Source organism: Molothrus aeneus, chromosome 18 (assembly GCF_037042795.1).
Source record: "Molothrus aeneus isolate 106 chromosome 18, BPBGC_Maene_1.0, whole genome shotgun sequence".
NCBI lineage: Eukaryota > Metazoa > Chordata > Aves > Passeriformes > Icteridae > Molothrus > Molothrus aeneus.
In genome coordinates, this window is record NC_089663.1 from 3,226,347 (window position 1) to 3,241,915 (window position 15,569).

At 44.4% G+C, this 15,569-nt stretch overlaps 1 protein-coding gene across 3 annotated transcripts in view; it reads left to right on the forward strand.

Annotated features, from left to right (window-relative positions):
* PISD (phosphatidylserine decarboxylase) overlaps window positions 1-15,569 on the forward strand; it is a 24,409-nt gene continuing 8,840 nt past the window's right edge. Inside the window, exons 1-3 of one of the 3 annotated variants that reach the window (XM_066562435.1) lie at window positions 1-57; window positions 3,012-3,106; window positions 6,890-7,065. In XM_066562435.1, the coding sequence (XP_066418532.1) occupies window positions 32-57; window positions 3,012-3,106; window positions 6,890-7,065 (297 nt within the window). In that variant the 5' untranslated portion in view covers window positions 1-31. Of the gene's footprint in view, window positions 58-3,011; window positions 3,107-6,889; window positions 7,066-10,651; window positions 10,678-10,821; window positions 10,890-13,832; window positions 15,404-15,569 lie in introns of those variants that run through there. The other 2 variants (XM_066562434.1, XM_066562436.1) reach the window with 2 other exon arrangements.

Sequence of the window (15,569 nt, forward strand, 5' to 3'; positions counted from 1 at the left end):
GAGGACGCGGTGGCGGCGGCAGCGTGGGAAGATGGCGGCGGCCGTGGCGCGGAGCAGGTACGGGAACGGCGGGGCTGGGGCTGTCATTGTCACTGTCATTGTCTCTGTCATTGTCATGGTCTGGCCCCGACAGCCCTGTCTGACAGCCGGCACCCTGCGGGGGAGGAGGAGCCGGGCCGGGGGCCGCAGCCGCCCCCTTCTCGCCCCCCTCTTTCACTGACGTTTCCCTAGCGGGGTGAGTGCGGTTGTCTCTGCAGCCTTGGCCCTGCCCTTGGCATGGGTAAGGAGCCTTGCCCTCCTTCTCCAAGCTGGAAAGGAAGATAAGGGGTTTTAAGAACGAGAAGCGTGTGGCCTCGTGCAGTTCTGACTGGGTTTGCAGTCTGTAGCTGTCAGAGTGCAGGTGCTGAGCAGCAGTCGGTGGATGGGGAGCAGCTGCAGCCCCTCGGGTTATGCGATCCGGGCGATGGCTGGGAGCAGGAGCACCTGGCCGGGCACTGAGCAGATATCTAGAGGCGATATCCTCTTACGGCTTGTGCTTTTCATAGCAACCAAACAGCTTAAGGAATGCTGTTTCTCAGCCACTGTTCCCTGTTCTTGGATAGAACACACAGTCCCCTTATTCCCCCTTCTCTGTCAAAACCTGGAGAAAACACCTCGTGCACAGCCTGTTCTGTTCTGTTCCCTCCGGCCCCAGTGCTGGCAGCAGAGTGTTGTCCCTCGTCCAGAGATGGCTGAAGACACAGAGGGGCTGCAGTTAACAGGGAATTTCTTGGCAGTTCCTTCTCCGTCAGCCTCCAGTCAGGTGGGAGAGGCAGGGGGTCAATACTCCAACATGCATTTGTACCCACCAAGGTCAGGCTGTCAGGAGCAGGGAAGCTGAGACTGTTTTTAGTTTTGTTGTCTTTGCCTGTTTTTAGGCAGGTTTCAGAGTAAGATGGAAACTGATTTTCCAGTGTTGGACACCAAAAGCCATTTTGGTAAGAGCTTAGGGTTAGGTGTTGTGTCCTTCACTGTCTGAGGAGGTACCAAGTCCCAGGTGCCCTGCCCTGCCTCAGCAGTGGGAACAGCTCCTGGATGCTCCTGTGAAGCCAACACAACTCGTTCTGTTCTGACTGCATTTTTGTATACACTAGTATGTAGGAAAGCTAATACTGATGCTTTAGGCTGCAGTTAGGTTTTAATAATGTTTCCCATTACTTTTTAGGATTTGAAAACTCTTCTGCTAAATTTAAGCCTATTGCTAATTCGATTAGTTCTTTATTTCTTGAATCCCTTAGAAGTAGCCCACAGGATCCCAGCTAACTGATGAGCAAGTGCTCCTTTTATCCCAAGTGTTTTAATATGTTGTAAAACAGGCCTTGTAAGTCCACAAATTAGTGCAGGCCTGGTATGACCCAAGAGCATCAGGTGACCTCGTTGTTCATGACAAATCACAACGTGTTGCTCTGTAGAACACACAGGTTCTGTATGTTCAGCCCTTTTTCTGTCTTGTTAAGGAAATAACATCCTAGGAGATGATGCAGCAGTGGGGCCTGTTTAGCACGTGGTTACAGGAATGTGGAGCTTGGGGAGGGTCTGTCCTGTCACATTTGGGTTAATGCAGGGATTTTAACAGAGACCATGAAGCTGAAGGGCACAGTGAGATTTTCTGACACTCTTGCAATAGGGATAAGAGAAAACTTTAGCTGTGGGTTGTTGGCTGATGTTAAAGCAGTGTTACCAAGTGTGCTGACATAATGGTGTGACTTCTAGACAAGAAATCTGTAGATTCTTCTTTGAAATAAAGGATCACGCCTATATGTAACTCAGTAGACACCTGAAATTAAGCCTTTAAACTCTTAATAATCACTTCCTGAGGTTGAATGGCCCCAAATGATGCAACAGTGTGTAAGCTACTGAAGTAATTGTGTCCTCCATGTATCTGATCAAGAGCAGATGAAAGGCCAGAGGGCCGATGAAGACATCCCAGCTGTGGCATTGCCTCCTGAGAATGAGCAGGTTGCACAAAGATCTGGTTCTTCCTAAGGTCTGAGCCTGTTGGGGTGGGAACTCTGTCCCTCTCCTCCCTGTGATCCTGTCTGACAGCAGGATGTTGCAGGCCACAAATACTTGTTTAAACATGCTTATTTACAGACTTGGAATAGTTCTTGTACAACTGGATGCCTTCTTGTCAGACTTATTATGAACGTGAAATTAAACACACAGGAAGTCCTGGGTGAACCATTTCTCTATATTGGCCAGTTCCAAGTCTGTTTTATGGATTTTCAGAGGGGCAGAACCACTCTCACTGCAGTTCACCAGTGAACAGAGTGGTAAGTTAAATTCTAAAGAAGAGCTGCTGTGCCTGGCAGCTTTTTTACTTTTTCAGCTACACCACTTGGTCTAATAAATGCCATTACTACTTCACAGAATCCAAAACTTCTCTATGCACCCTTCCTCCTTCCCACCAGGATGGTAAGCTAAAAACTACATGAACCAAATCCTAAGTGTCTCTCTAGACAGTTGCTGTTGTAGGAGGTTCTTAAATGACACAGTTGTAGCAGCCCAGTGGAAATGGAATAATCCCAAGTTCTTAACAATAATTATAAAATTTACCAGTCCATTTGCATTTTAGAGCTCCAGACAGACCAAGATACAGTACATGCTGATAACATAAATAGTTGTCTGTGAAGGGCTATTGGCAAGATAAGCACCTACAATACTCAGAAAAATATCACTGTTACAGCAGCCCAAGAGGAACATGTCAATATTTGTTAAGAAAAAGAAAATAGAAAGATGCATCTTTAAATAAATACCTGCAGGAGCAGTTGGATTGTTGGATTTTTCAAAATTTGTTTAGGAAAGGAGTAGACCACAAGGGACTAGGCTCAGTGGAAATTTTATGATAACTTGAATAGACTTTTCCCTCTGTTACTCAGCTGCTAAATATTGGTCACTATGCTGAGCTACTGAAATTTGCATTATTAAACATTTGTACTTAAGCAGCCACTTCATGTCTGTTGTATTTGCAGCTTGCTGTGCAGCTGTAACTTGCTGGTGCAGAGGAACCTGTGTGTTAGAGCTGGAGTCCTGTGGAAGCAGCCTCCTTCCAGGACATTTTTCACTGGTAAGTGATGGGTTATAGCTAGAAGTGGTTTTAAATTCAGGGTCACTCACACTGAGGCAAATTGTGGTCTCATATTGGGGAAGATACATTTTTTTAAATGAAAGGAGTGGGAGTCCAGCATCAAAGACCAATTAATGGCATTTCCTTAGACACAAGCTTGCAAATCGTGTTTTCCACATAGTAAAAGAAGTATATTTACTTCTTTTTCATGAGTATCTTTTTAATAAGATTTATTATGAGCTGTTGTTGTTTGTTGCTTTCAAACTTTACAAGGCATCTGAAACTTTTTCTAGTGAAGATGATTCCTGCATAGCAAATTAAAACCCATTAGTCATAGGTTTATTTTTCTTAATTAATTTCTGCACTTTAGTTAGTTTTCTCAGGAGTCTAGAGTTCAAAAATTATTTTTTAAAAATACAGTATAATTTACCAGAAAGATTCATGTTAGGACAGGGTTTTTACATTTTAAAAAAGCCACTTAAATGAACTTGATGAGCAATAATTTGTGTACTTTCCGCACCTACTGAAGTGACTGAGAAGGGCAACATCAAACGTATGCATATTTATAATATTCAACTGTATTACCTGATCTGTAGTGCTGCTCTTACCAGGTGTTCACATTGAAAAGTCTGAGAGATTCAGATTTCAGCAGTTTAACAGCCCTAGAAGAATGAAAATGTATAAATATCCTTTTATGTTTCAGTCTGTACTTATAATTTGAATAGATCAGGAAATCAGAGTAGGTTTACGTGAAATGTTTAGGACTTGGTTACAGTGGTACTTGCCCTTGATGTTTCTGTAGCTGGGTAATGCTGTGAAGATCAAATATTACTGTTTGTTTTTAAGGAATATTTATAAACTTGTAGCATGTGCATTGCCTTATATTAGTATCACAAATAATTGTCTTCAATTTTGGTTTCCTTGTCAGCTGAGCTATTGGTCCCATTTTCCAAAACCATTTCTTTGGGTTAACTGGCCTGTCCAAGTGCTTTGTCTGGCATATCATATATGGATATTTCATTATTGAAAAATATACTTAGAGAGATGAATAAAACAGCAGGGCTTTGTTGTCTATAAATCAAAGTCATTAGAGAAAAAAAATTTGCAAGTTGAGACATAATGCAAAGCTGTTGATCACAAGGAAGGAAAGGTCATTTTAGTCAAAATTAGCTTTGAGTTTTGAACAAATCAACTTTTTAGCCAGACATTTTCTAATTAATTGATATTTTTAGAGTCTGATTTGGATTTAAAGGAAAGATAACTCTTCTCTAATTTTACCTCTATCCCTTATAATGGCCTCCTCCAAGTGTTTGTGTCATGTCCTGGAAGAAATTCTTAATTTGGTCAGAGTAATGGAGCAGCATTTATGTTACTGCATCTACCATTTATGCATCTGCATAAACTAGCAGCAGTTATGCATCTACATAAACTAGAGCTCTCCTGCCATTATTCAGTTTCCTTTCTCATCCTGAATTTTCCACTTTCTGAGGAAATGTGTCTTTTTCACCTGCTCCAGAGAAGGAAACTGTTTCTAATTTTTATTCTCCTTTGCTGAGAATACTCAGTGTTTAAGAGAATTCTGGAAGAGGCTGGCTTTATCTGTGAGGGCTTCAGATTTAGGGTAGTATCTAAAAATGTTGTATTAGTACATTGACAGTCCTGCACTTGTTTCTGGTGGCTCTTGTGCCAAGGATGAGCTCTCCACACACTCTCATGCTGCTTTCCAGGGAGCAGCAGTAGCATCAGTAGAGAACAAGATGTTCAGCTGAAATCTAAGCAGTGCCAGCTGCCTAAACCTGGCTCTGTTGCCAGAATCAGTAACTAATGTTCTTGTCTTAGAATTTGTACACTTGTGTGGGAAAGGTGTGGAATTTTGTCAGGGCAAATGAGCTTGACAGTGGCATGTTGGATGCCTGTGCAATGATAATGTTTGGGAGACCAGTTACAGAAGGGTTGTTTCATTAATGCTGGAGATGGGAAAATAGTCAACTCTTCATTTATCAACAACTTAAATTGTGTTTGCTGTGGCTTGTGGAACACCATGTGGTTTGGTCACTGTTAGAGGAAGAGAAATGTTCACATGGGTGTAATCAATGCTCTTGAAACAGAAACTGCCTCTCTCTGGATCCAAACCAGAAAAAGCTGTTCTTGCTGAGGGGTTTTAGTTTGGGAATTTGTCAAATTGCTGAAATAGCTGGGCAGCTTTGCTAACTTAGAACCAAAGATGTGGTGGAAGGGAGTTAAAGGCTTTAGGGCTAAAGAGTATCATTGGTCTGTGTACAGACATTTCTGTTGAAATAGTGATACAAAGTTGAAAGGTTGTAGAGTCTTTGTAAATTCAAGCAAGTCTGTCTTTTTAAACATTCAGCTGTTCTAAATGATCCCTCTCTTTCCCTGAGCATTGTTCTTTAGGAAATAATAATTTTTAGAATCTTAACTGTAACTGTAGTTGCTGCCTTGTTGTTTTTCTCCCCCAGAAAAGAATTTTTTATTTTTTTAAGAAAGAACAAAGCTGGTTTTGTTTTATGGTACATTCAGGATATATTGCAATATTTTAAATCACCGGTGTAGGAAAGAAATTATTAAGAAATATTATTTTGATAAAACAAAATGTGGACAAGAATTACTTTTTTTTTGGCATCTTTTTGCAGCATCATGGCTGAATGCTTCTATTAAACTAAATTCCTTAGAACTAAAGCTTTCCAGACTTCAAAACAATTGTGCTTTGTCTCTATGTGTGCCTAGAAATAGAGTTGGTGTTGGCTGGATTCTTTTGGTTGCTAATGCATCCTTTCATAGTCAAACCCTAAGAAGCCTGACTTTGGAGGAAGTTAAAGTTCATTGGGTTTGATTCTGGTGCATCCAAGTTAATGATTGCTGTGGGAATGACAGCAATCAGGATCAAGAATTGGTCCTGGGCATTTTCTGTCAGGTAGTGACTCCTACTCATTGCTGAGAACTTCTGACTGCCTGGCAGACAGACATGAGCAGCACAGTCTAATACTGACTGAGCCCTGGACAGATTTGTTTTCTCTGAAGATTCTGGAAGGGAAATAGTCCCACAGCTGTGCCTGCCCCATGCTCAGTCTGTTCCTTAGTGACCACACTGTGTCCTCGTATCTCACAGTGACTGCAAGGCTGGACTTAGGCAGGAGGAGCTTGGTATTTACTCAGTAAAAACCAGATTTAATACTACACATCTCTTTGTTTCATGTGGTGACTTGTATTACAGCAGAAATGGGCCTGTTTTCCTGTTCCCCCACCTACTCTAAAATGGGTCATAATTTCCTTCCCTTTTCCAGTTAGCTGTACAGTCTGGGGATTCCCTGACTGCAGTGAAAGCTTAAATGACTGAGAAGCACAAAGCTTCACTGTGGTACAGATTGTTCCCCAGCAAATGATTATTCCACACAGTACCAATGTTCTCACAGCTGGAAACTGATAGTGCTGACAGACACTAATTCTGTGTATTTCTCCAAGGGGCTTTCAGGGAGCACAGTTTATACATATTTTGGGGAGAATAATGTTGGAAGCATGTGGGGTGGCAGGGACAGGGATGAGGTTAAAACTACAGATGACCAATTAGTGTTGGTCAGTTGAGTTACAGTAACTTGGTAAACTGCAAGAACTGGAGTACTCAGGAGCATCTGTACAGACCTTCTGTGTCAGATTTCTTTTCTCATCACATTTTCATCACCCAGCTCATATCCCTCACTGCAAGGATTGCTTTCTCTTTCCTGTGTTGCTGTTCTCTTTCCTGAAGTCTGTGATTTTTTCTTACAGACAGGAAGAAGCTTCACACTGCTCCTGTGGGCCAAGTCTTCCGCCTGCGGCCCTTCCATGTTCTGGTAGCTACAGGTGGAGGATATGCAGGATACAGGAAATATGAGGATTACAAGTTGCAACAGCTGGAGAAGAGGGGCATAGAGGTGCCTGTGAAGCTTGCAAGTGAATGGGAGGTAAGAAAACTGGGGCAATTTTACTTCTGCCACGTTTGATGCAAAGCTCCTTTGCTTCCATTTCAACACAGGAGTCTTGAATTTGCATCTACTGACAATGTGTTTTTGACAGCTCATGGAACTACAGTTTCTGTCACTTCAGGAACTCATTTGGCTGAAGTCATGGTACCTTAGCAACTGCCAGCAACTCCTCCATCTTTTAGTGTGGCTGACACCATATGTGCTTTACAAGAAAGCCGAGATGGAATGAGTGCCTGGTTAATAAAAATTTACCTGTTTCTTGAATGAATGTGCAGCAAGACCTTTTTTCATAGTTTTTTTTTTCACTTAGGTCTGAAATTCCTCTTGATCCTGAGGAATTTTTGCCTTTTCCTTTTGGATTCCAAGGAGTTGAGGAATTATTGTGGAATTGCAGGTGGTGTGAATGGTATTCATAGGTCAAACACCCATTGCAGCACTGAAGTAAATACTTCATGGCTTCCTGCAATTACTGTATTGCCTTTGAAGTATTAAGTTTATTGTTCAACTCCACGTTGGACAGTTTAAAATCTATGTGGTGTTCTTCCAAACAGCCAGATGAGTGCCTGCTTCAGTGTCACTTCTGAAGGCAAGGAGTTAAAGATTCTAGGATTTTAAGGTTGTGTAGGAGATGCTTCAGTGTGACCTCTGGCACTGCAGTTTCTTTGCATTCCTGAGCACACTGCTGGTGTGTGAGTGATTTGGCCACATGCCTGTGGGAGACTAGGCTGGAATCCCTAAATTTCAGTAGTGACCAAAACCAGATATGATCCAGACAGTCCAGATGCTAACAGCTTAGGCTGTGATAGCTCCTCAGGAATCTGTCTGTAAATCTGTCTTCTGTATATTCTTTTCTTGCTGAAGTTTGTTTCAAATGGGTTCTGATTAAAAAAAGAACTGGTAAGTGTCCACAGAGGATTTATTTAACAAGGCAATGTCAATTCAATTTTGATGCTTGGAAACAAATATTCTTTTGTTATTGTTCATACTTTTTGGTATGAAATTTGGTAATTCTCTTACTGCATTTGCCTTCTTCCATTATACTGATATGCTGATTTGTTATTATTTGGTGAAGCTAAGAGTGTTGTTTTTGATGAAACAGCTTAAAGGATTTGGTTTTTACAGTGGGGAAACACACAAGGAATTTCAAACTGATAAGCAGGGCCCCAGATGCAGCAGACCCTAGCAGGAGACACTAACAAGACAGCCCAGTCCTTCCTGATGTGTTTGAGTTCTATTGAATGCTTCTGTGGGAGGGAAAGGAAGCTCAATAGTTATGAGGAAAAAGAGAAACTGTGGTCAGACATTGCAAGAAATATTCTAAACAATGAAGGATTCAAGAAAAATAAGAGCTGCATTGTTCCTTTTTATTGTAGGGTGAAGTGGGCTTTTTTGCTGACCTATCATTTTCCATTGTTTTGGTTTTTTGCATCACTGGGCTCATGCTAAGGGGTGTGGAGGGGGGGTGTTGTCTTGTTTTTAGGGCAGAATAAGCCTTTGCATAGGCAAAGAGGGGCCAAGTGTGATTGAATGGGCTTTGAAAGAGTCATGCAGAACAAGGAACTGGTGCCTGTGCCCTCACTGCCGAGCCTGCTGCTCTGAAGTGCTAATTCCACTGTACCAGCTCGTGTTCCTGTGGGAATGTGCACCAGCTTCCACCTGCCAGCTCTGTGTGTAGGCAGATTGCCCTGCTTCTGAGAAGACAGATATTAAATGTATTAACCCTGCTGAGCTGGCAGGGGAGCTCTCCTGTAGCAGAGGTACATGCTGGGATCCTCACTGAGGTCTGCATCATTTTTTACTGAATTACAGAGTGGGTACACTTCTGTGTGGTTTTGTTTGGCTTGAGCTTCATGAAAGGATGGGGCAGAAATTAATCTGGTGCAAGTCAAGTGTCCCTTACGTTTCTCCACAGGGAAAGACAGAACCACTGTTTCTTTAGCACAGACCTTTTCTTTGTGTAATTTTCTTAGAGACATTCTGTCGCTAATAGCTTGAGCTGATTAACGCCTTAGTGTCTCCTACTGTGAATACCAGTGGGGATCAGCTTTCATTTAATTAGATGAGGTAAAGCAGAGGGCTTGGAGGGAGACAGGTAGATGTTTATCAGCTGGATGGAAGCTTATTGTTCCAAATCTTTGCTGTCACAGAACATTTCCTGGCTGGGATCTGCATGCATGGCATGCCATTCATATGCTAACCAGAGGCACTTTGCTTCTTACCTGGGCACCAGGGCACTGTTGATACAGCATCAAATAATTACTGTGGGAAAGCTTGGCCAGAGGGGCAGTTTGGAGGAACAGAGTGAGCAGATGAACCAGAGTTTTGAGAGTGGAACTTGTAGGTGTCCTTTGCTCCTGTAGTTTGCTCTGTTCTGTGTAAGGAAAAAGCAGTGTTTATTGGACTGATTGTGCCAGGAAAGCACAGTAAACGTCTCTGGAAGTGAGCTGCACTGTTCAGACTGCAGCTTATTGTCATGGACCAGTTTTTAAAAACAACTTAATTCACCAGGAAAGTGTTTGAGTATAGGTTTAGGATCTGGATTCTCAGAATTAAGAACAACAGTCTTTCCTACTGATGGCAGGAAGTGCTTGTATTTATGAAACAGAGGATACTGGAGCTCATATGGCAGTACAATACAGAAGGTGCTTTTCTTGGCCCAGAGGAGACATTTAGTGTTATGGTAAGAGGTGTGTTTCAAGTTCAAGAAAGAGCTAATAATGAAAGCATATCTGATTTTTTTTTTTAATTCGACTTTGGAAGAAATATAATTTCCAGTTGGTCTCTTATTCCTCATTCTTGCTCCCAAATTCTGATGCTTGGAGTTTTATTGGAGCATCTATGCAATTATTAAAAAAATCTTTGTGAAGTGGTTCAAAGTACACAAGAAAGATGGTCAGAAAATGTTCAACCCAATGTAATTTCAACAGCATCAGATTGTGTAAAGACTGCAATGGTGTAAATGTTTTTCTCGGTTGTCCTGGCAAATGGAACCAAATAAAACCAGTTTGGGTTTGTGGGTTTTTTAAAAATCTAAACAGTGAAAAAAGCTTTTGACTAGATGAGTCTGTTCTGTCTCGTGCAACTTCCTGTGCATCTTCCTGAGCGCCTTGCTGAGCTTAGGGAGCACTTTAGCTGAGCTTTCCGGAAGCAGTTTGTGAGACTGGAGCACACTTTGGTGCTTTGGCTGCCAGTGCCTGTGTGGGATTGTGTTCCCGCAGCCGGACACGCGGTGGGAAGCTGTGCAAGGCACAGAATCCCATCGGTGCCTTGCTGCCCGACAATTCTCTTTCCCCGTTGTCCGGGCCAGCGGCTCTTTGGGAAGCGGAGCGCTGATCCCCAGGAGTGCCTGACCCTTGGGGACAGCCCGTGTTCCGGAGCCCTCCGCTCTCTTCCTTTGCGTTTGTGCTGCCCTGGCTCCTCCTCCAAGGGGCCGGGGCGCTGCGGGAAGGAGCCGCCGAGCAGCGCCAGTGGCTGGGGCCGAGGCGGGGCAGGGCCGCCGGCCCGCGCTGCTCCTTAAGGCCGGGCCGGGCCGGCACCGCCCGGGAGCGAGCGCAGCGGAGCGGGGCAGGGAGCGGCTGCCGGCGGCGGGAGGTAGGAACGGAGCGGGGCATGCGGCTGCGGCCGCCTCCGCTCCCAGCCCGGAGAAGGGGCCCCGGGGGCGGGATGGCTGCGGTGCCATGGGGGGGGTCACAGTCCGCCGAGCTTTGTTCACGTGTCTGAAAACTGCTTTGAAAGGAAGGGTCGGTGTCGTTTGGCGATTGAAGGCGGAAAGCCGGGACGAAGGAGACTTCCCTGGGCATCAGGTAAGGGCTACCGGACCGCAGGGCAGATGTGCGAGGGCTGGCGGCCAAGGGGTGATTCACTCTGGCTTGCTGGAAGTTTCAGGTGGTGTTCCAAAGTCGACTCATGAGTAATCTCTGAGTAGATTTAAATAGAATGAGTCTGCTGGACCAGCTTATCGGAGTCCAGAGTCCCTCGGGGTGGACAGGAGGCCGAGGAGCCGCCGGAGCTTTTGCGCAGCTTCCGCCGGGTGCTGCTCTGTGGGGAGGATGTAATGCGGCTTCTGCTTCCTTTAGAGATCCTTTCTGGAGCTGAGAGTTTGCTCTACTGATATCTTGAACTAAAATAATGGGGCGATAGTAGGGGGTGGTACTGGGGAGTGTTGTTCTAAACCGTTAATTGGAAATTACTACTACAAAGTATTGAAAGGGTGCCATCAAATTTCATGTAACTTTTAAAAATAAATAAAGCTTTATCTCCTTGCTTCACAGAAGATCTTTGAGACTGTATAACGGGATTTTTGCACAGAATTCAGAACCCAGTCCTCCAGTTAGGCTATCCTAAAATATTTCTTTTTCTCCCTCTCCCTGCTCTATTTATACAAAGTAACTGAAACAGCATTGTAAAGTTACAGGAAAGCAATAAAAAGCTTTTTCCTAATACACGAAGAGAGATTGTATAGAAAGGCTTTTTTCAGACGAGAGGTAAAGCATTTCAGACAGTACGGGTGGACGCAGCCGAGCATGGTACATTCGATGAGGCAGCGCTGGTCAATCGCGGAGCCGTCCCGTTGGAAAACTCCTCCCGGGAGAGCTCCCGAAGGCGCTGCCCGGCAATCCCGTGGCCTTGGCAGACGCTCAGCCTGCGCTCAGCTTTCCAGCGGCATCGGGGCGGTTCTGTTGTGCTCTCCGAGTCCGGGAGCTCCTGCCTGGGTGTGGAATATCCAGTGTTTGTCCTGCCGGGCCGCCTGCGGAGAAGGTTGGGTGGGAGCAGGGATGAGGTCTGTGATATTAAACAGTTACTGCTGGGAAAGGAAAGGGAATTTAACAACGGGCACCCAGTACCTCGCCCCTGAGTGCAAGACCGTAGTTTTTGCTGGCACTTGAGTACAGCACTGGGGTGCGTTCAGTGCATTTTTTAAACAGTAGTTCTGTGACCAAATGTAGAAAGTTTGACCAGAGGGCTTTGAGCACTGACCAGCACATTCCAAGCCTAATGATTCATGCTTATGGTTTAAAACCGAGGCTGCAGGTTTGCAGTTCAGTTGCATATTAGTCTTTCTTGCAACTGCCTTGCTGTGTCTTTTTAACACTTGAGAGAAGGATTTCAGTAGTTCACTATTTGACAAGTAATTAAAAGAGGTCACAGGATTTGATGCTTATTTGAGCTGACAGAGTAGAAGCTGTGGCATAGCTGGCAGATTAGCAGTTCTCTATGAGATCATTCTCTATGGATTCATACCTGCTGCTAACTGCTGCTTTATTTGCCCAGCATGCATTCTGGGTGAGTTCAGACAGGTGAGGGAGTTTGGGCATGGTCTGCAACCCCTACAAACCAAACATTTTAAAGATTTTTGTCTAAGCTGATGATATCTAAGCTGACACAGGCTGTGGGCACTGCCTGCATCCCAAGAGGTCCAGCTGTTGAGATGCCATTATATGAGTTCCTCTGTCATGAGCCGTCTGATGAGCAGTTCTTGTTCCTTTCCCCATGGAAAGTAGGTAAATTCAGGGTGGATTTTTCATTTCAGCCTTCTTGCACTGTAGGAACTGCATGTTACTTCTGGGGCAGCCACAGCAGGCATCTCAGCACCTCAGCAGGACTCAGGTATTGGCATCCTGGTGAATGTAATGAGGGGACTAGAACAGAACTTCAGAGAAACTTCTTACTTGGCTGCACACAGTTTTTTTAAGAGGTGGAGAAAAAAAACTTGTAACACCCATGTTTTCCCCTTCCTGGAGAGGAATCTCTCTTGCCCCACGTTTTTTGTTTTGGACTGAAAGGTGGTACTACCCACTTCATCAGGCTGTAGAACACTTCAGTGTCTGGGTTTTTTTAGGGAGCAGGTCAGCTGTTTATCTGGGTACACGCTTCCATAGAACCATGGTTACTCAGTGAGAATATGATAATTCCTTAAAAGTGTTTTGAGGGATCAAATTGGATTTTACTGGAAGAGCTTGTGGGCTACCTCCCTTATCCTGAAGGGAAGAGCACTGAAGTAGATGTGATGTGTTTGCTCTCTCTCTGCAAGGGTGAAGGTTGCACAGGAGAAGGGATGGGGAGCAGGGTTCCACCCTGGCTGCAGGAGCTGCTGGGCTGGGTGCTCTGCTGCTCCTGCCCAGCTCCAAACGAATTCTCTCCCCACAGTTCTGTGAACACACGTGTTCAGTGTGAAAAATAATTTTGTCTTGGTCAGATGAAGTTTCTTTTGAAACAGTGTTGTCGATTTAGCTTGTTGCTGTTTAAAATTAAGTATTTACTAATTTCTAATGTTCCCAAAGTAGCTCTCCTGTGCTCCTTGATGCTTTTCTTGGAATTTTGATAGGATTTTGGCTAACTGCTTTCAGCATTTTACTATACAGATGGCATCATTTTTGTTGTGTAGGAGTTTCTTGTGCCAGCCAGAGAAAGACTAAATGATATTTTAAATAGGAAAACAAAAAGAGTTGGCACAAGGCTCAGGGAGGAAGGAGTATGTTTTGAGTGCTTTCACTGATCTTAAATTTCCCTTCTTTCAGTTAGCCTGGTTTCTTTTTTGATTTGCAGTTGTTAAAATTCAGCTTGAACAACATGCACGCAGGTCTTGGATCTTCCTGACACACAAATACCATAGAGAAGTTTTCTACCCGAGAAAAATACTCTAATGCAGCACCTCCAGAGGTGTGTCTAGGGAGTATCTGTAATATTTGGAGTTGAAGGCCAATCAAAATACACAATTACTGCTTGAATATTTTCCTTTTGAGGCCTGACTGGGATGCCATTTGCTAGTTAATTCTAGCTTTTCCTGCTGGTCCTCCCACTCCTCCTGCATTATCCCTGTTACAATACAAGCCTTTCCCTCAATCAGAGCAACAGTGCTCTTTTTCATCGACTCTGTTAGCCACAGAGTTTTCATGGTGCTTAGAAGGCTTTGGAAACAAGGAGGGGTTTTTCTGTTTGTTTTGAACCCAGCTTCAGCAGAAAGCAGAAGTGAAATGGAACCACTAGAGAGTCAGTCCTGAAATTGTTCTGAGTCTTTGGTTTAATCCTGAGGTGAGATGTAGCTATCTGACTTCCACTTCTTGAAGCAGGACTCCCTTAACAATCCAAACCCAGTCACAAGAGATTCAGAAAATCTATGTTTGAGGTGTGTTCTGTAGGATTAAAGAGGGAAATTGCTCTGTATACTTAGAATGCTTAGATAGAAACAGTGCAGCCTTTGGTCTTTAAAAATCAAACCAGCTACCAAGCAGTTTCCTACTGTTTTATATTTTAGTTCTACTGGACATAAAAGCTGTGACAATACTGAAAGTCACATAATAGACACATAACACTTCTTTTATATCCAGTTCTCAAGCTGGCCCTAAAACTGGCTTTTTTTGTATGTATCTGGTTATTTGTAGAAGAACATCCATTACCTGTTCCCTTAACTGAGTGTTTTTAGATGGAAGCAGATTTCCGCAGATGGATGTTTGTGTCTGGCAAGAATTGTAAAATAGAAATACATTCCTTTCCATTCTGTTTTGTTCTTTACAAGCTGGACACTAAGAGCAGGAAAGGATTTTTGGTGCCCAAGAGTCCAGAACTCGTAGCAGCAGCTGCTGCACTGCAGAATTGAAGCTGGGAGTTATCTCCTCCTCCTCCTCCTCTTCTCCGCCCCACTCCTCCTCCCAGCCTTGCATTCAGGCTGGTGCTGGGATGAGCTGTGCAAGGCCAGCTGGCTGCTCCTCTCACTAGAGCACTGCTGCCCAGCAGCCTGGGACAGACTGCAGGGTGTTTTTTGGGGAGTTGGGCTTCAATGGCCACCCGGACTAGCAACAAGCAAGGACTGCTCATATGGACAGCTCATTTTTATCGTGTGCAGAGTCGGCTTTGTAGTGGGATGTTGAAATATGACACAATGCCTGTTTGTTTGCAATAGCTGCAACTCTCGTAGCAGAGATTCAAGTGGGAAACAGAGAGGGAATCCAGAGACAAACCAGCGGGGGATTTAGGAACTGTGACGCCGTGTCCTCTCTCCTATACCGGAGCAAGCAAAGGAAAGAGAGGTAGAGGAAAAAAAGACTGAGCCTTGCAACAGCCGTCACCCTGACAATGTGTCAGTCAAACACCCTGCAGGGACCAGAGCTCCACACAGGGAAATGGTGAGATGCTACAAAGCTTTATCTAACCCTCCACCCTCTTGCTACAACCTCCGCAAAGTTAAAATTCATGTCCGGAGGCTGCGTTCAGGGAACGGCGGCAGCAGCAGCTGTGCCGGGGACCAGCACCCACAGCTGGAGAGTCCAGGCCCAGCTGGCTCTGCTGGTGGGACACCAAGTAGGAGAACTCGTTTCAGGTACTGTTCAGTATTTTCTGCTTTGCAGGAATGGTGACTGAAGCGGGAGGGAGGCTGGGAGGGTTTCTGGGCAGAAGGAGCGGGAGCCATCTGTGAAGCTTTTGTTTGGCCTAATTACTATAAAGCTCCTTATACATTGTATTGGCAGAGAAGGGCATGCTGTTCC